Here is a 20,373-nt window from a genome sequence, read left to right on the forward strand (position 1 = left end):
TTTTTCTTGTTCTTTCCCCAAATTCAGTGTCGTGTCTCGTTCCTGGGGCGTCTCCGAACCAAGAGCCACAAGATTTTGGCTTCAAGTGGCTTTGCTGTTGTGCTGGGAACCAGCCCAGCAGCTGCTCACCGTGGTGTTTGTTTTGGAGCATCCCCACCATCCAACACTCCCACTCTGGGGACAGTAGGGCTGTGTTGTTCCAGAGCTGCTGTTCTTCCACGTGCGGCTGCCGAAAGAGCCAGGAGCACCTCACCAGGAGGGTGAAGTCATTTATTTATGCCTAGCAAAAAAATGTACTTTATTACACAGCCTCTGAGACATTAAGGTTGTCGTTCTGACGTGGACAGCTGAGGTCAGCATGAGCCAGTCCTAGTGGCTGCGTCTTCTCTTAGTCCTATGGTAGGGGTTATCTAAACAGGACATTGATTTTTTCATGTTATAAATGAGCCAAGGTTTTGCTGGCAGAGGTTCATTTGACCAACAGAAGTGTCTCCACAGTGGCGGGTTACTCTGGGCTCCCTTCACCATCCGTAAAGATAAGAAAACCCGTGTAAGACATAATTTCTGGCTGCACAGGGCCTGGCTCTCAAGGCAGCTGTGGAGGACAAGGAGATGGAGACCTTCACTCCGTAGATCTTCATATCGTTTACCCGATGCAAGGGTTTGGTTCTGCCTGAGATGAGAGGGGCTCTTCTGAAACAGTGCTTAGGTACGAAAGAGTCCCTGAAGGTGACCCTGGTTTTATAGCACTCCTAGTTTCTTAAGTATCTATTTTCTCACTGTAGTTACAACAAGTGAGAATGAATTTTACAGATTTTTTTTTTTTTCCAAGCAAAAAAAGAAAAAGTTGTAAATTCTCCAGCTGTAAAGAGAACCACCCAGTGTTTACGCTTCTGTCCCATGACCCAGGGCCTATAGTTCCTCTCCCCAAAGTCTCCATTTTCCTCAAGAGCACTGATTTCCAAAGTGAGGTGTGAGCAGGACAATCCATTGGGTTGGGGGAAGAAAATATTCTTTGTACCATTCATAAATAAAATAAAACAAAAACATTACAAGACCACTATTGTAGGGAACCATCTCTTTCCTTGGGCTGCAGCTCCTATGTCCCACAAGGCTTTTGCCTCCCAAGGGCTGTGTTGCAGGAGACAAAAAGCATAGTTCGTGTCTGGGTTTAGCCAAAAATATTTCATTCTTTTCTGATCAAATTGTGTTTCTGGGGGAGTCAAGGAAAGAGGGGGTAGTGCTAGGTGTTATTGCTGTTTTATAGAGAATGAAGGTTTATTATTCAAATTCAGGGGAAAACTACCAAATAACATTTAGGTCTTTTAGAACGGTGGTAGTGAGACAGGGACCCAGGTTGGGCAGAGAGGTGGTGGATGAACCATCCCTGGAGACATCCCAGGCCAGGCTGGACGGGGCTCTGAGCAACCTGAGCTGGTGAAGATGTCCCTGCTCATGGCAGGGGTGACACTGGATGAGTGTCAGAGGCCCCTTCCAACCCAAACTATTCTATGGTTCTATGATTCTGTGAGTAGTACCTCGTGCTCCATCTCAAAACCATTTCCATGATAAATTTGTAGCCAGCCCTACCTGAGATCACTCCCAACCCCAAGCTTTGGGTAAAGAGCAGATGGATACACCTCCCTCCCTCTGCCCTGGCCCCATCCTTTGATGACCAGGGGGTTCTTTTACCCCTTTGTAGACAGTCACACAGGATTTTCGTAGAATCGTAGAATGTCCTCAGTTGGAAGGGACTCACAAGGATCATTGAATCCAACTCCTATCCCTGCCTATGACAACCCCAAAATTCACCCCATGATTTTCCAGGTTTCCTCACCAGGATGTGAGCGGTTAAAGTCTCGCAGGCTTTAGCAGGAGGAAAGCTGTGTGACAGCATCGCTGGGCTGTAGCACAGAGATGCTTTTGAGGGCTGATAGCCGGCTCCATCCTGCCGGCAGCAATTTCCCTCTACGCAGACACACAGACACACACAGATACACATCCATGTGCACACCCAGGCGTGAATGCTGCTCACAAGGCTCACATTCAGGGGCTCCCCAACCTCCTTTTCCTTTGCAACCCCGAGATGTCATCTTGCCCTTGATAAGGCGCAGAGGCGACTGCGAAAGGAAGGCTCCCAGTTGTTCCCGGCGCCAGGCTGGGTAAAGGCAGACATGTCTAACCCTCGGCTTCTCCAGTAGTGGCCAAAAACAGATGACGTCACCCCTTCATCCCTCTGTTCCCCCCCCAGCATCCCTATCAGCCCCACGGAGAGGCGCGTGCATGGAGGAGCGAGGAGGAAGGGGGAAGACAAGGGGGAGGAGGTCGAAATAAAGGAGGGAAGATGAAGACTGGAGCTGCGAGTTGGTTACTTTGGCAAAAAGACAAAGTTCTGCAAAACTTCACCGTCCAGACTTCAAAAAGGTGGAAAAACTGGAGGCTCGTTTCTGACAGGTCTTGTTATCAAGGAAAGCCTTATCTGTTGGATGGGACTGATGGCTCGAGCGAGCCAGAGTGGCTGCTAACCTCTGGCTGAGCTTTCTGAGGTCCCTGAGGACTGGACTGTCACTCAGCAGAGAGGAGAAGCATCCAGGAGAGGGGACTGCATGAAGGCACTGCTGCCGTGTTTGCATGAGAGGGAAAGGACAGAGGTATCCCCAGCCTGGGACCCCATGGGAGCCCAGTTCTTTGCTGCTTTAATTCAAAGAATCATAGAATCACAGAATAGTTTGGGTTGAAGGGGCCTTCAAAGCTCATCCAGTGCCACCCCTGCCATGAGCAGGGACATCTTCACCAGCTCAGGTTGCTCAGAGCCCCGTCCAGCCTGGCCTGGGATGTCTCCAGGGATGGTTCATCCACCACCTCTCTGGACAACCTGGGACAGGCTCTCACCACCCTCATTATAAAACATTTCTTCCTCATGTCCAGCCTGAATACCCCCTCCTTTAGTTTAAACTCATCACCCTTGTCCTATCACAACAGGCCCTGCTATAAAGTCTGTCCCCATCTGTCTTATGTGTCCCTTTTAAGTACGGAAAGGCTGCGCTAGGGTCTCCCTGGAGCTTCTCTTCTCCAGCTGAACAGCCCAGCTCTCTCAGCCTGTCCTCCCAGCAGAGCTGTTCCAGCCTCGGATCATTTCTGGGGCTCCTCTGGCCCCTCTCCAGCAGCTCCATGTGTGTCCTGTGCTGAGGACCCAGAGCTGGACCAGCACTGCAGGGGGGTCTCACCAGAGTGGAGCAGAGGGGCAGAATCACCTCCCAGACCTGCTGCCCACACTTCTTGTGATGCAGCCCAAGATACAATTGGCCTCTGGGCTGCAAGCGCACATTGCCGGCTCATGTCCCATCTTTCATCCCCCAGCACCCCAAGTTCTTCTCCTGGGGGCTGCTCTCCATCCCTTCATCCCCAGCTTGTACTGATACCAGGGGCTGCCCCAACCCAGGTGCAGGATCTTGCACTTGGCCTTGTTGAACCTCATGAGGTTCACATGACCCCACTTCTCATGCTTGTTCAGGTCCCTCTGGATGGCATCCCATCCCTCAGATGTGTCAACTGCACCACTCAGCTTGATGTCATCTGCAGACTTGCTGAGGGAGCACTCAATCCCACTGTCTATGTCATTGATGAAGATATTAAATAGCACTGGTCCTGATACGGATCCATTTAATTCCTGGTGAGGAGCGTCTGCAAATGAGCTTGGCCCTGGTCCATTCCCACTCAAAAGATCAACATGTGCAGGAAATGAGACAGTGATGCCCCTCACGTGATGTTGGGATATGGTCTGAAACATGAGAGTTTATTCTCTTTAGCTGCCAAAACACTCTGCATGGATAAAGCATGAGGGAAATCGTCTCCAGGCCTTTGGTCTTTGCGAGCTGTCCCCTTTTCAAACACGACCCTGTCGTGTCTCAGGGAACAGTACGGTCCAAAAGCTTTTCCCACCATGCAGTTTCCATGCAGGCATCAACTCCTTTTGCTTCTATCATCAGCCTTATGAGCACTTGATCTTTTTATTTAAACCTCACACTATGCAAGCAACATTGCATGTGAGAATAACTTCACACAGAGTGGAGCAGATACAGAACCCACCACACTCTCTGTGCAAACACCTTGTTAATCGTTCTACCCATGGGCGTGAGATTTCTCCATCTCACCCACCTTTACCTTGTCTTGGGGGTGGATAACCTGAGCAATCTGCCCCTGTTCACCTTGTTGTTGTCATGGAGGAGAAAGAGGCACTTCTGGAGGACAGATCATACCTCTGACTTGGATCTATCTCCTTGAAGAGGATAGACCCTGCTGTGGTCTCTTCTGTAGACAGATGGAGCAAGAGATAGAGGTTGATAAAGGCTGTGACAGTGACAGAAATAGAGGTATGGGCTAGAAGAGAAGCTTCATAACTACTTGGAGAAGCCCAGCAGAGCCCTGTTTTGCTGCCACTCTGGAAGGGCACAGGTTCTGCCCTTCAGTTCTGTGCCACAACTTCCAGCCTTCTGCAGATGTTTCAGGTACCCCAGTGCATCTCAAACACCATCAAACCCAAAGTGTGAGGCAGGATGGTCCATCTCAGAGGGAAACACGGCTGCGCTCTGAACCCAGAAGGACACACAAACCCAACAGTTTTATTGGCAATGGGCAAACTGAGCTGCAGGTGTAGGTTCGGAGGTGTCGAAGAACAGATCCTACGTACAGCTGTGATTGCAGGATCGCTGGGCTGGTCCCCTCGGGGTGCTGGGGTCCAGCCCAGCATGGCCGGTCTCATCGGCAGCAGCGCAGGCGGCCGTTGCTGCAGCTCCCTTCCCATCGCTCCATGTGGAAGCAAAGTCTCCGGCAGTGGCCGTGGTTGCTTCTGCACTGCTGGCTGTCCGAAAGGCCTCTTGCTGCTGGGGAAAAGGGGGTGGCAGATCTTCTCAGGGGACTTGGGAACCCACCTGGAGCCCTGCTGGTGCCACTGGCTGAGCAATGAAACGCTTGCTGTTGGCAACAGGGAAATCCAGCTGGCTTTGTGGTGAAGGTCAGATGCTCTTGGGAGGAGCATCTCCCCACAGCAAACACTGAGACCCTCTTAACCAGCCTAGATGAGGCAGCCAGTTTTGGGTTGGCTAAGTTAGGTTAGATGAGTTGGGCAACAGCAAAAGTCAGAGAAGCATCTTTTTGGAACAGATGTTTTATCTATTGGTTTGTTTGGCTGTTTGGGGGTATTTTTTTGGAATTGTTGGCTTCTTGGGTATATTTTTTTGATTGTTCGTTTTAAATCATCCTGTTTTGATTAAAAGGGTATGTCCTGCTTCTCTTTACACACAGCAGGAACACCAAGTTTGGGGTTTCTGGAGGGATGCACTGATGGGTATCCATCATCAGTGGAGAGGGCAAACTCTTCTCTCTCCTCCCTCTATCCCTAGGACTTAAATTAACTAAATGAGAGCATAAGCAGGCTAAGCAAGTAAATCTACTCTTCTTGGTTATCAGGTTTGTTTTCTGTGGAAGTTATACCACCATAGGCCTAGTAACACCATAGTAACATTACAGCTGAATAAAACGTGAATTCCTAATATCTATCTATCTGTCTGTCTGTCTATCTATCTATCTATCATCTATCTATCTATCTATCTATCTATCTATCTATAAAAGCAACCAGTGAAAAAATGCAGCCAAGGAAGATTTTTCTATTAAAACAAAATCCCAGAAGAAAACAGACAGACAAAAAAAAATTATCTAACAGTCTTTCCTCCCACCTTCTCCCCTGAAAGATTTCATGGGTTTCTCCTTATTTTGTGAAGGTTGAGGCTTGTATCCTGGCCAGGAGCAAAACTCAGGCTACTGTCTCAAGCTCAGCATTTCTGGGTGGGTTTTGAGGGGATGGAGAGGAAGGGGTGTACAATCTATGAACCTGAGATATCTTCATACGGGAACTTCACAGAGACCTTTTCAGAAGACATTTGTTCCTTGGAAGCAAGAGTCAAGTCAGCCTTGGCTTGCCTTGGTTTGACTTGAGGGCCCTGTCTTGTCCTTGTCTATCTTGGGGCAGGAGCTCAACTTTTCTCCCTCCATAGTCCTGCAGAAACCCCTATTAGTATGTTGTCCTTACCGGGAACATCCTGGAGCAGGAGAATGACAAAGACTTCAAAGAGCAGCTGGAGGATCCTCATGGCTGAACGTGGGTGGAAGTTCCACCACGAGGAGGAGTGAAGGGCCGTAAAGACATGCAGAAGGGAGAAATGCTGGATTTATAGTGCTAGGCGGTTGTGTAATGCTCCTGGAGTGCGGGGAACTTTGTCAATCTCGGAAGAATTTCAACACGACAGCAAACAGTTGCATTGGGATGTGCTCGCTTTTGGATACACCATGTTGCAGCCAAGAAAAAAAAGAAAAAAGAATAAAAAATAAATAATAATAATTAGAAAGAAATAAAAAAGCAGGGTTTTGCCAACAAATTGCACTGAGCACTGGGGAGTCTGCCACTGGTTGCTGCTGGATACAGGATGTTGGGGCTGACTCAGTCTGGCTCTTTTTGTGTTTATATGCTTAAGAATGTGATGTTAAAATCCTGTCCAAGTTTTTGGAGGCTCAACTTTTTTTATTTTTTTTTTTAATTTTATTTCCACCTCCCCGTCTCTGTGTTTAGCACCGACACAGTCAAGCGTGAAAAAATCCAGAGTCTCCTCCTCAGCGCTCCCCAACACACAAAGTTGGCTTGAAAAGCATGAGATCCTTAAAAATCAAACCTCTGTTTGTATTTCCCAACTTCTAGGCTGCAAAGTGATTGTTTGCCAAGGTTTTGTTTACAACTGTCGAGAAAAATGGCTATTTAGCATCTTACTCATTTATGCATTTATTAAATGAGAAATCTGGGACAGGTCCCTGTAATTATCGGGACGGGGAGTGTTAGGAAAAATAGTGTATTACAGCTTTCCCAAGAATGCCGGCAGGCTCTCTGATGTGTACTAGTTCTCCAGGTCCATTCCAGGAAAACAGCAGAGGTGGCACCTGAGTTTCAACTCTGGAAAACAGCACAAAACAAATAACGAGCAGAAATCTCTCCCAGCCAATAGCAAATAGAAGAAGAGAAAATAGAAATGTTATGAAGATTTATTTTCACATCACCATGTCTTCTATTTTCTCTTAATAAATCACGTTGATGGCTTTTTATTGCAGGCTGGGCACCAGCCAGTGCTGGAAAATGTTAAACCCATGGCCTTCAGGCTGCTTGAAGAGAGCAAGGATCACCCTCATCAAACAGTGCAGGTACAGGGCCCTTCACCAGTTGGACTTTGGATCACAGGACACTGAGCATTTGAACAGGGTGTCGTGCAAATTTGCCACACACAACGTGGGGAAAGAGAATGGATTTGTAACCCTATCGGCGGGAGGGGTGGTTGCAAGGAGGGCAACAAACCCGGCGAGGGCTCTGGAGCACAAGTGTGATGAGAGCGGCTGAGGGACCTGGGGGGTTCAGCTGGAGAACAGGAGCTGAGGGGAGACCTTCTGATCTCTGAACTGCCTGAAAGGAGCTTGGAGCCAGGAGCGGATGGTCTCTGCTCCCAAGGAACAAGTGACAAGAGCAAATGGCTTCAAGTTGCACCGAGGGAGGTTTAGATTGGATATTGGGAAAAAATTTCTTTCCAGAAAGGGTTGTCAGGCATTGGAACAGGCTGCCCAGGGTGGAGTGGAGTCACCATCGATGAAGATATTTGAAAGATGCATAAATGAGGTTGTTAGGGACATGGTTTAGTGACAGTGTTGGGTTAATGGTTGAACTCAATGACCTTGAGGGTCTCTTCCAACCAAAATTAGTCTATGATTCTTGTAGAGCCTCTCTACAAGTGTTGGTGCTTTGCTGGCACTGCTTTGTGCAGTGGGTGGAAGACCGTAACCCACTACGTACCTCTGAGGATCAGCATCTTCAAAGTGAGAGATGAGGCAACGGGCCTGAGACAGAGTTTATTTAGCAGAAATGAGATTGCAGCTTTTGAGCTAGGACCCAAGCAGGGAGGAGCATGTAGATGCTCATATGAGTGTCCTTCTGTGAGTATGTGACCGATGTGTCTGAACATGTGTGTGCAAGTGGCTTGATGCACTCCAGAGCCAAAGTACCACCTGGCCATGAAGTTCCCAATGGTAGATGGCAAAATGCCATGTTTTATCTCCAGCTCAGCTGCTCTCCCTTGGTAGTAACAGCATCATCTCAGAGGATGTGCTTGGAGCTGCAGGCTCCACAGGGGCGGGCACAAAGGTGGCCAGGATGTGTCCTCCACACCACCACAAATCCCTGCTCTGCAGCTGCAGTGCATGGGTTGAGTTGCAGAACGTGCCTTGGGAAACAGATCCAAAACCAGACAATACCAACATAAACCAGATTTCCCCAAGAAATTAGGGGCAGGAAGACTTTGTCCCCTGGGTGATTGCTTGGACAACAGCTGGGCTTGCTCTGTCCAACGTGGTCCCTACACCGTTTTGGCATCAGCCTCTGGTGAGCCTACTGGGGCTGGTCCATCAGCCTCCCGCCCTGCTCTGCTCCCCAGTCTGTCACCAGATGTTTATTTTCAGAGCCCACCATGCACAAAGGCTGATCTGTGCTCAGCAACATGTCACGTAGAAATTAGGCCCCAACCCCTCAGAGGTTTTGAGGCTAAGGAGGAGTCAAGTCAACTCACATCTACCCCATGGCCCCAAAAGGGAGAGATGTCTCCACTGCCTCCATTTGCCTTCAGTCCAGGATCTACAGCCCAATTTTTAAACTGCAGCCTGGGATAAATTTATGCCAACAGGAGTAAATCCTATGGCAATTAAACTCTTGCCAATTTGTGATGCCACCTCTGCCTCCCAGTCTCACTGGTGAATTTTGCCAACACCAAAACCATGCAAGTGCAGATACAGCCCTGCAGTTCTGTCCGGGAAGAAGTGACCATTGGCTCATCTATGGGCTGAGCTCTGATCTAGGAACCCTTCATAGCCATGGTTAGACTTTCATTACAGACTTCAATACAACCATCAATGCCCAGCCCATAGGATCATTCACCTCCTGCATATAACAGCAGCCTGATGGGGAGGTCTGAATTTAAATAAGCAGAGCATGTCTGTGGTATTTATCTCAAGTTTGCTCCCACTTTCAGGCTATTTTGTGGTCTGGGGAGAGAAGTTTTACACGGCAACGTCCTTCAACAAGGACTTCCATAGGTCTGCAACTGGTTATATAAAGGAACATTTTTGTTTGTTTCTTTTAAGTGTGGCTCCCACCAGTTTCCCCATAGTTCTTGTGCATGACTAGAGTGTGAACAATCAGACCTCATTCACCCTCAGCACATTTCAGCAGACTTTCCTGATCCATCTCAAATGTGTCTAGGTACCTGGTGTGAGAACCACATCTCATTACGTGCTGGGCTTGTCCTGCACCATGCTCTTCTCCACCTGTGAAACTTGTTATGCTCCTGGTCTCACAGCCTGCAGCAGGTTATTTCCTCTCTGAGCAGAAAAAATATCTCATTTTATGTTGTCTGAATTTGTAAATCCCTAATTTCTCCCTATTTTTCCTTTTCAAAATGCTGTTCTTTTCCTCATGGCAAACAGACACAGCATACATTGCGTCTGGTCATCTAAACTCTCCCTGCCAGCTTCATGGCCACATCCATGTGCTTGCTACAAATGGTCCATGACATGTACCCACCTCCGAAGTGTGCTGAGGAATAGTTTGGGAAAGTGCTAGTTTGCTGGTACCATGGGTTGGTATCTGCTAGTATCTGAGCATCATGCAATTTGATTTACTCCCATAGATCTCTGAATTCAGACCCATTTTAGCTTCTGAGCACACCCTTGGAGATGGGCTGTGGCAAGGTGGTAGCATCTTTAACTCCACAGGAGGTGGAGGAGCAGCCATGTGAGGAGGACGAATACAACCCCTTTCTCTTGCACAGGGGCAAAGAGAGAGCCTGGCATGCAAGAGGTTGAACTGATTTGCATGGGATTGATGGGGACATAAGGGGCAACCTGGATCTAAGGGGCTTGGCCAAGGCTACGAGATCTCAGCTTCCCCAAGCAGGAACCCTTCTGACCACCATTCTGCTCCTGATTACACAGCTCCCTTTACAATGGTGTTTTTAGGGCAGAAGCAGAGGATTTAGTCTCCATCTGTCTCTCTCTGACAAACAAACACTGGCCTGTTGCCTGGGAACAGTAAATAAATTACAGTGAGGGGGATGTTTATGTCAGGCTTTGATGAACTAACGTCTCCTGTTATTCATGAGGCTTGTGCTGGTCAACAGAGGCATGAGGGTAGGGCTCTACTCTGGCTTTCTCTAGGGCTGCAAAGACGCAAAGTGTACCTCCAAAGACACAAAATATCATGGAATCATGCAATTGTTTGGTTGGAAAGGACCTTAAAGATCATCTAGTTCCAACCCCCTGCCATGGGGTTCTTACCTCCCAAGATATCTGGAAAGTTTCTGTGTCTCCCTTAGGAGATGTTACAGATCTGCTGGGGTAGTACCAAAGAACTCATATTTTTGTAGCCATCAGAGGTCTGTCTGTTACAGGTAGCTGGACTTAATTGCTCAACCAAGCCTTTACCATAAAAATTCTCCTCCTCATTTGGCTTTTTCCTGTGCAAGCAAAATCTTGATGTCTTTTCAGAGTTGACGACTAATCTGATTTAAATTCTCACCAGCCTTTTGATTCTGTGATTCTGTGAAAGGGACCTGGGGGTCCAAGGGACAGCAGGATGACCATGAGCCAGCACCGGGCCCTTGTGGCCAGAAAGGCCAATGGTACCTGGAGTGGGTTAGAAGGGGGTGGTCAGTAGGTCAGAGAGGTTCTCCTGCCCCTCTGCTCTGCCCTGGGGAGACCACACATGGAATATCGTGTCAAGTTGTGGGCCCTCAGTCCCAGCAGGACAGGGAACTGCTGGAGAGAGTCCAGCGCAGCCACCAAGATGCTGCAGGGAGTGGAGCATCTCCCGTGTAAGGAAAGGCTGAGGGAGCTGGGGCTCTGGAGCTGGAGAACAGGAGACTGAGGGGTGACCTCATTAATGTTTGCAAATATATAAAGGATGAGTGTCAGGAGGATGGAGCCAGGCTCTTCTCAGTGACAACCAATGGTAGGACAAGTGGTAATGGGTTCAAACTGGAACATGGGAAGTTCCACTTAAATTTGAGAAGAAACTTCTTCATGGTAAGGGTGTCAGAGCCTGGCCCAGGCTGCCCAGGGAGGTTGTGAAGTCTCCTTCTGTGCAGACATTCCAACCCGCCTGGACACCTTCCTGTGTAACCTCATCTGGGTGTTCCTGCTCCATGGGGGGATTGCACTGGATGAGCTTTGCAGGTCCCTTCCAATCCCTGACATTCTGGGATTCTGTCATTCTGTGATTCTCTTAGGAGATGGTAGACTTCACCTTCTCATTTCTTCTGCTATTCTGACTTCCCTCTCTACTTGTACACACAATCCTTCAAGTAAAAGCTTGGATTCAGTTGAACTCCACTGACCACATGCCAGTCTACACACTTGGAAAAGGTCCTAGTTGGGCAGGACTGTTGGTCATGGGTAGAGAGCCTCTGGGAGGTCTCACTGGGGTTGACTTTTACTGAGTGCCTCAAACAAGGGGTATTTTTTTCTCTTTTGGATATAAAGGGTTGGAAAGTGGTGTTTGAGAGCCTGTAGGAGTGTGGTCTCATGGTGAATGAAAACACACAGGTGAACGGCTCTGGGTTGAATGGATGAACACGGTCACTGAGGCAGAGGAGTTCAGTGCTTCCTCCTCCCTGGGGTTACGGGATGCACCAGCCTGGGGGTGATTAATCTGAGCAGCATTCCCTATCATGCACTTACACCAAAGCATACCACCAAGGCCAGGCTGGACGGGGCTCTGAGCAACCTGAGCTGGTGAAGATGTCCCTGCTCATGGCAAGGGTTGGACTAGATGCACTTTGAAGGTTCCTTCTCACCCAAACTGTTCTGTGATTCTATGTTTCTGTGATAGTGCTGTTTAAACAGCTCCTCATGAGCTGTGCTGCTGGCTGGGTGCTGTGCCCCAGGTGAGTTAATGGGTCAAGAAACCACATCAAAAAACAGTTGTGTAGGGTTGATAGACTGGAGGCCGCCATTCTCCACCCTCTACCATGTCCTTGTTGCTTTCTCCCTCCTCCCTGCATGTCAGACCAGGTAAATGGAAGGAAAGTCACTTCATCTTATTCATCAGGCAGAAAGGATGATGGATTTTTGTTGGTTTTTTGTTGTTGTTGTTGTTCTTGTTAGTTTGTGTTTTGGGGATTTTTTTCAGAGTTATTTCCAACCAGATCAGTGATCATGGGAACACACAGCCAGGGGAGAGTGGCACCATCTGATTTAACAGCAGCTTGCATTTGCATTATTGCCAGAGGGACAACGTTGCCTATAAACTGGCTGAGCATTTCCACCTCCCCTGATTGAAATTTGGCTGGACAACAGCTCCAAAGCATATAGACTCGAGAGCTGACAGGGAGATTTACAAGTTGAGCTGGATGAGCCCATATGTTTCACTTTCTTAGGAAACCAGGCTATAAATATGGTGGCTGAGCATCCCCTAGATAAGAGGCGTGAATCACAAACTTTGTGGATGAATGTGAGAAATAAACTGTTTGATTTGGAAAGGTGCCTTGATTTATAAGCCTGCCCATGCTGTACTCATATATCAGTGTGTCTTGGAGAGACGGGATGGAGCTGGGGAGGAATTTGGCTCCAGATTCAGCCCCATCTCTGTTTTCAGTGGCGGTTCCCAAGCTAACAGCCAGCTCTGGGTAATCAAACTTTCTTGATGGTTCATCCAACCGCAGGGGATCTCCAAGGATGGACTGGCATCTCCCTGCATGTGTTGGTGTCCCAGACTGTTATGATGACCCCAGGAGAAGAGCTAGGCTGCCCACAGGAGAATGGAATTACTGGGGTGAGTTAATTGTTGTATCTCTGGCAACGAGTCCTGACCCTGGTGAGGTCAATGGGAATTTTCCTGTTTGATTCATCACAGCAAGAATTTCATCTCCCAGGGAGGACTTTTCCCTGGCTCTGACCAACGCCTCGGCTACTCGGCATAGCTCTCTCATTACATCATTGTTTTCTTGCTTTCACAGAAATGATTGACCCAGAGAGAAATATTTTACCTGGAAAGGGAGAATAAGAACTAACTGCAAAGGCAGGGGCAGTGTCAAAATTTCATACTGAAAAAACCTGAGGGTGGACATGGACAGTTAATGGATTTAGGCTGATGCTGCTCACAGGCAGAGAGCTGCGAGGTGCAAACATGCTACTTGATTTGCAATTATTACTGGGTGATTACAGAAAACAAGGAGGAGCACCAGAAATGCAGCCCGTGGATGAGGAGAGCAGCCAGTCGGGGCAATGGCACACACCTTTCATATCCCTTCCTCCCTGTGTTTAAAACAAACATGGCCTGGGCTATTCCATGGTCTTGCTGCATTGTGGAAGAGGGATAAACCTGAGACAGCCCTGCTTTTGCATTTTCTGGTCTAGTTGGTGGCTGATGCAGAAGAGAAGGCTTCAGGGAGACCTTAGTGGAGCCTTTCCATACTTAAAAGGGGCTGATAAGAAAGATGGGGACAGGCTTTTTATCAGGGTGTGTTGCAATAGGACAAAGGGTGATGGTTTTAAACTAAAGGAGGGGACATTCAGGCCAGACGTGAGGAAGAAATTGTTTACAGTGAAGGTCGTGAGAGCCTGTCCCAGGTTGGCCAGAGGGGTGGTGGATGAACCATCCCTGGAGACATCCCAGGCCAGGCTAGACGGGGCTCTGAGCAACCTGAGCTGGTGAAGATGTCCCTGCTCATGGCAAGGGTGGCACTGGGGGAGCTTTGGACACCCCTTCAACCCAAACAATTCTGTGATTCTATGTACAGTACATTCCTGCTATGAACCCCATGGCCAATGGGGTCTGTATTCTTGCAGGGATTCCCTGCTCCTTTTCTGTGCCGTATTTCTCTGGCCAGCCATTCCCAGTGCCTGTAAGAAACTGGAAATGAAGAATAGCACGGAGCTTGCCAAGAAACACAGACTTTTATGTCAAACTGCGTAGCTTTTGCATCAAAAGTGATGGGAAAAAAGGCTGCTTTCCCTGGCAAGGGGAAGGGACAGAGCTACCTGCTCTGCTAGGAAGGTGTGGGCTGCTCTATTCACTCCTGGTGCACCCCACCACTGACAGCTTTGCTGGGTGTCAGCAGGAGTCACAGACAGGCACTGTCTGATCTGTTAAACTTCAGGTTTATTGCTTTCAGGTAAGGAGAACAGCAATTTCTCACCTGTGTTTGACAGGTGATACCAGATGTTGTTGCAACAACCAGATGCCAGAAGGGGTAAAACACAGTCCGGATGGCCACAGTTTATCCTTGTCACAGTGTTTCCTGGAAAGTCACAGGGAAAGCAAAAAGCAACGTGTTCAGAAGTTCATGAGTGAATCCATAGCTGCATTCTCCCAAAAGTCACAGAAAGGCACGATATTTACTTCCCAACAGCAGCTTGTTCCTTGTTAGTGGAGCCTGCAGCTGCATTTTGCTCCTTCAGAACCTTCAGCTCTTTGTGGCAGTGGGTAATAACCATCTACAACAGAGGATGATGGGTTCAAAGCAGTAACCAGTCAGATATTCACCAGAAACGCAGTTTCCAACTCGGCACAAGCCCCCTGCATGGTTACAGCTGTCTGGTCCATGAGCATCTCCTGTATAAAGAAGAAGAATATTGGTGGGTAAAATGTATGAGGTTTCTTCTGGTACCGGTGACCCAACCCAGCACTGCAAGTGTGCACAGAGCTTGAGCATGCACGGCTGCAAAAAACACACCCAGGATCCCTGTCCCAAGGGAGAACTTCAAACACCTGTGTTATAAAACCCAAGGTCCAGAGCCAACCTCACTCAAGGAACATTTTATCACGCGGTTGTTTTTTCAGGACATTGGCAAAGACATCAGGAGGTCACAGTGGTTGTCCTCACCCTACCAAGGAGGCAGCTGCAGCCTGAGAAAAGGCAGAAACGTTTTCTCAGAGTGCAGGACATCTCCTCTAGGGCTTCTCCAACCCATCTGCTGCTAGAAAGGCAGTGAGGTGCCTCATTTCTACAGCATCTTCCCTGCTTATATTTCTGTTATCCCAAGGGATTAAATCATGCATTTTTTCCAAAGTGTCTGACCCAGTATCTCATTCAGAAACCTGAGGACACCTTTCCCCCTCACTACCTATATTATTTTGATTGATTACGCAGTGAGGAAAGATTATTCCTTCCTCTGTATACCCCTCTTGGCTTCCCTGATCTTACCGTGACAAATCAAGGAGATGAAGATGAAAATGAACCAAAAGATCCCCATTGCTTTGGTTCTGCTGGAAAACCGCAGGGCTGAGCGTGAGATTTTGCAGAAGCCTGGCATGCTGGATGGCATCTGGGGAGAGCAGGCAGGAGTTAATTATATTCCAGTCTTGGGAGTAACATTTGTTGCTGAGAAACCCTCGGTGTCGTTCCGACCCGGTGCTGTGGCTCTAAACAATGTTGACTTCCTTCACATTCACCAGTTATTGGTTTCCTCCATTCCTCTCCCAAGAAATTGGCGTTTTGTACTGGTAGAGTGCCAGCTGCAATGGAAAAAGAGGCTCAAGGGGATCCTCTTCTCTTCACCTGCAGCCAGCAAAGTCCAAAGGATGCTGATGGGTGGGAGGGTGCCAACCTGCAAAAAAGAAACCTGAGGAGCTGCAAGGAGAAGAACCACACAGGCAAGGAGTGACTCATTTCTCATCTGAGCTCACATGAATATTTTCTCCAGCTGAAACCTGGGTGTGATTTTTTTCCTGCCAAAATGGCTACTCTGGCCTTGGCTCCTAAGGAATCTGGGAGGCTTCATTCCTGAGCGTGATGAGCGCAGAGCACTGGTGGAGGAGGTAGCTCAGTAATGCACCACTTGGTGGTAATTATGTGATAGACGTGCAGCTCTTGCTGTAAAATCAGCTTGTGATATTCCAGCCACCCTTGCCGGGTTGCTGCTCCTTGCCTGGTCTTGCTGTTTACTGGCCCTTCAGCTGTGTTAATATAACAGTGTCTGTGAATTCATCCTAAAGTGGATGGTTGAAAGACAGAGGTTAAAAATTCCATTGTGTCTCAAAAAACATAGTTCAGATAATAGAGTCAAAGTCTGCTGTCCTGGATCAGCAGGCATGAAAAACTTGATTTATGTCACTTGAGATATGTAGGTATGCAGGATTTCTGTTTGAGTGACAGTGGCAGACAAGAAGCTCTGGAAGCCCAGCCTGATACCCTCGATCATCCCAAGTGACACCAATGTCCACCTGTGGGCAACTGAGTCTGGCCCTGAAGTCAAGAAGGGTAAAAGACAGATTTTGTCTGTCTCTAGGCTAAGATGGAATAAAGCATGTCGTTTGAAGGCAAGCAGTCCTGATCTAAGGTAGTGCTGGCAAACCTTTAATTTTCCTTGTCCACTTAATGTTCTGATTACTCCACGATCACCTGCTGGACCAGAAATAGGTCCAGCCACCCTCTTGGAGCAAGAACTAATCCCTTAGGAGTGAGATTGTTCCCTTTGGTCTAGAGCAAGGATGTCAAACTCATTTTCACTGGTGGCCACATCAGCCTTGCAGTTGCCTTCAAAGGGACAAATGTAATTTTAAGGCTGTATAAATGTAAAAACTTCTATATTTATACAGTCCTAAAATATCATTCAGCCCTTTGAAGGCAACCGTGAGGCTGATGTTGCCCCTGGTGAAAATAAGTTTGACACCCCTGGTCTAAAGCAAGGAGCTGGTTTGAGACCAACTGTTTGCACATCATGGTGTTTGGACTTGCCCCTCTGGGTGGTGAGCAAACCTGCAAGGTAAGTCTGGCAAATGAACTGCAGCTACAGACCGTTTTGTGCCAGGCAGATACTGATCTCACAGGAACAGCAAAGTCAGCGGACTCTGATAACAATTTCCAGATGAGCCTGCTCAGGTTTTGCAAAGGACTGAATTTTTCTACCTCCTCTCCCCTGGCCATTCTTTGATGTATTGCTTTTTTCAGTGCATTTCCACTCCAAGAAAGGGATGTGGACTTGATTTTTCCCCAAGCAACATTCTCTTCATTTTCTCATTGCTGTGTGAGAGTGAGATGTACCCTCTCTTGAAAGACTTGTAGAACTTCTTGCTGTTCCTTGCTGCCTCTGAGACTGGAAGGTGTGTGGTAGGCCAGGACCCTTCTCATGCTGTCCCAGATGCTGGACCACTCAGCAAGGATGCAGGGAAGCTAAACAACTCCAGAGTTGGAAGAGAAACTTTCTTGCCCCTGGGCCATGAGAGTGTGTCTTTGGAGAGTCTTCTAAGATCTAGCGTGGCAAAAGAGGGTGGGCATGTAGACATATTTTGTGGCTGAATGTTTTGCACCCCTCATGACGAGAAAGGCCTTGAGGTGCTGGAGCGAGTGGAGAGAAGGGAACGGAGCTGGTGAGGGGCTGGAGCACAAGTGTGATGGGAGCGGCTGAGGGACCTGGGGGGTTCAGCTGGAGAACAGGAGCTGAGGGGAGACCTTCTGATCTCTGATCTGCCTGAAAGGAGCTTGGAGCCAGAGGGGGTGTTGGTCTCTTCTCCCGAATAACACGTAATAGGACAAGAGGCAACAGACTCAAGTTGCACCAGGGGAGGTTTAGATTGGATATTAGGAAAAAATTCTTCCCAGAAAGTGTTGTTGGCCATAGGAACAGGCTGCCCAGGGCAGTGCTGGAGTCACCATCCCTGGAGGGTTGAACAGACACATAGATGGAGTTCTTAGGGACATGGTTTAGTGGTGGACTTGGCAGTGTGAGATTAACATTGGACTCAAGGACCTTATAGGTCTTTCCCAGCCCAAACCACTCAATGATTCTAACACTCTATGATGGGACAACATGGAAGGGGCAGGATACATTGCAGTCTTGCCAAAAATGAACCCCTCACCTCTTTTCTTTTTGCCTCTGTGAGATAATTATTGGCTTTTTGAGACAGCACTTCCCAAAAGGGATTTGTCCCACTGACAGCACACACATACCTGCGGTTTGTTATCATCAGTTAAAAATCTGGTTTGAAATGACTTCTACAGTCCATCCCCCTGCTTAAAGTGTGGCCACCGTGGCTCCTGCCCGTAATGTGCGATTCTGTGTGTGACTTTCCACATGCAGGCACACAGTTGGTTCACTACAGAGTGGAAATGAGGTATAAATGGTCCTGTGTGCAGTACAGACAATCCAGTGCCCAATATCTCCATGCAAAGCAAAGGGTGGACCAACATATTAGCACAGATGCACCTTTGTGTTAATTCCATAGGTTACTGAAGCTAAATTTTGTAGCTGGATCAGGGAGAAACATTTATTTATGAAAACAGGAATAGCAAAGGCAAGATACTCAGTGACAGAGTTTTGAGGGCAGTAAGTCTTTACTTATGTGGATAAGCAAGATCCTTTCCACCTCTTTGGCAGAGTTGAGGTATACACGTCAATGAGCCCTTCCCCCTGCCTTCAGATAACCGTGGTCCATTGAGAATAGCCAGTGATGCCTATCTGTCTTAGGAAGGCTGGAGGAACGTGGTGCTGGCTTTAAAACCACCTGATGACATAGCAGTCACTGGATGCACACCATCTGCAACTCTGAGCACAGCCCTTTTCATCTGGCATTGACCCAGCATCTTCTGAGAAATGATAAATGCTCGGCTGGACAGCTGCAGCTGCTGGGACCTTGTCCTGCACCAGCCCACGTAGCTGCTGGGCCATGGGGCTCTGTCACACCCCCAAGTCACTACATGTTTTCGGTTTGCGATGTGCCGTTGTGGGTGGGTGAATAATTTTCATGACAGGGTTTTCATCCATGGTTATGGTGACTTTGGTGAGTCTCTCTGTGGGTTTCCTTGTGAATTGTGCAGACCACATATTTTTTGAGACCTCTCTTATGAGGAAAGGCTGAGAGAGTTGGGGGTGTTCAGCCTGGAGCACAGAAGGCTCCAGGGAGGCCTTATTGTGGCCTTTTAGTACTTAAAAAAGGCTGATAAGGAAGATGGGGACAGACTTTTCAGCAGGGCCTCTTGCCACAGGACAAGAGGTGATGGTTTTAAACTAATGGAAGGAGATTCAGGCTGGACATGAGGAGGGAATGCTTTACACTGAGGGTGGTGAGAGCCTGTCCCAGGTTGGGCAGAGAGCTGGTGGATGAACCATCCCTGGAGACATTCCAGGCCAGGCTGGACGGGGCTCTGAGCAACCTGATCTGGGTGAAGATTATTATATGATTCTATGTATTCTTTCCTGTGTGCTTTATCTGCACACAAGCCCTGATTTGGGGCTAATATCAGGTTCTTTATACTTTGCTGATTTACATCTGATGGCACCTCAGTGAAATCTTCACTGCAAGCCATTAACTTGCTAGTTGTAGCATGTCTTCCCCATGTACTGAAGCTGAATGTCACCCTCCTTCATGATTCAAGGAAGCTGAGATTTTGCATCAATTAGTGAACAACTATGAACTGCCACCACCCAACACAAATCACCTTAAAATAGTGGAAAAAGAAGTGAAGAGAAGAAAGAAGAAGAAACTAAGACTCAATGGTGAGACTCCACACGTAAGACACAGGAAGACTTCAGCCCTGAATGCTTTTAAACAAATTGTTTTCGATAGCTTTGTCTAGCTGCTCAGAAAGATTTTGCATAGATGTGCAACTTGTTGGTAGGAATAGGGAGAAGAGGAGGAAGACTTGACTGGTATCCTGCTCTGGAAAATGGGATTTGAGTAGTATAGATATGACCTGACCACGACAAATGAACAGTCCTTATTTCCATCACTTTAATGGAAGGAAAAGACATTGTCTTTCCTTCTGTTGGGAAGGAAATGAAGGAAGGAATAATGAAAGACAAAATGGAGGGAGGTGAAGTTTGGATTACAAGGGGATGTGGTTTCCAAGGATATTACAGTGAAGTTTCTGTGGATTTCAGTGTGTAGGTATACTAGAGAGACATTCTGGCTTTTTCCATACATATGCAAGGGTTTTACATGTTTATTTAGTATTTATTACCTTATATAAAGAAACATATCTTCTCTAGTTAATTATATGCTTCTCATGTTGAGAAAAACAGATGTCTTCCCTACAACACTAGGAAGAGAACTTGTTTGTTTGCCTGTCCATGCACTTCTGTGGTTTTCTTCAATTCTGTGAGGTCTTTATTACAATTCTGTGCAGCACTTCCATTTTCCATGAGGGCAAAGTCCCACTTGTTCTTGCAGACATTTGATTTCTGGAGGCACACAATGACCTCCCTCATCTTGACAAGTATGGAAGTTTGATGTCGTGTCTGGAACGAAAATGATTTTAAGTCAAAACAGAAAACATTACATCACCATCTGAACTG

At 47.7% G+C, this 20,373-nt stretch overlaps 2 protein-coding genes across 2 annotated transcripts; both read right to left on the minus strand.

Annotated features, from left to right (window-relative positions):
• Positions 1-4,758: 4,758 nt before the first annotated feature.
• On the minus strand, positions 4,759-6,788 carry DEFB125 (defensin beta 125; the record flags this gene model as incomplete). Its single annotated transcript, XM_080340968.1, has 2 exons — positions 6,089-6,788; positions 4,759-4,880 (listed from the first exon to the last, which is right to left on the minus strand). The coding sequence occupies exons 1-2, from the start codon at positions 6,147-6,149 to the stop codon at positions 4,759-4,761; spliced, it is 183 nt and encodes a 60-aa protein (XP_080197094.1). The 5' UTR covers positions 6,150-6,788.
• Positions 6,789-14,543: 7,755 nt separating this feature from the next.
• Positions 14,544-15,405, minus strand: LOC308039513 (gallinacin-12-like; the record flags this gene model as incomplete). The annotated part of the gene is made up of 2 exons (XM_080342884.1): positions 14,544-14,692; positions 15,285-15,405. 2 exons carry the CDS (start codon positions 15,403-15,405, stop codon positions 14,544-14,546), a joined length of 270 nt encoding a protein of 89 aa, XP_080199010.1.
• Positions 15,406-20,373: the final 4,968 nt, after the last annotated feature.

This window comes from Nesoenas mayeri, assembly GCF_963082525.1.
Source record: "Nesoenas mayeri genome assembly, chromosome: 3".
Lineage (NCBI taxonomy): Eukaryota > Metazoa > Chordata > Aves > Columbiformes > Columbidae > Nesoenas > Nesoenas mayeri.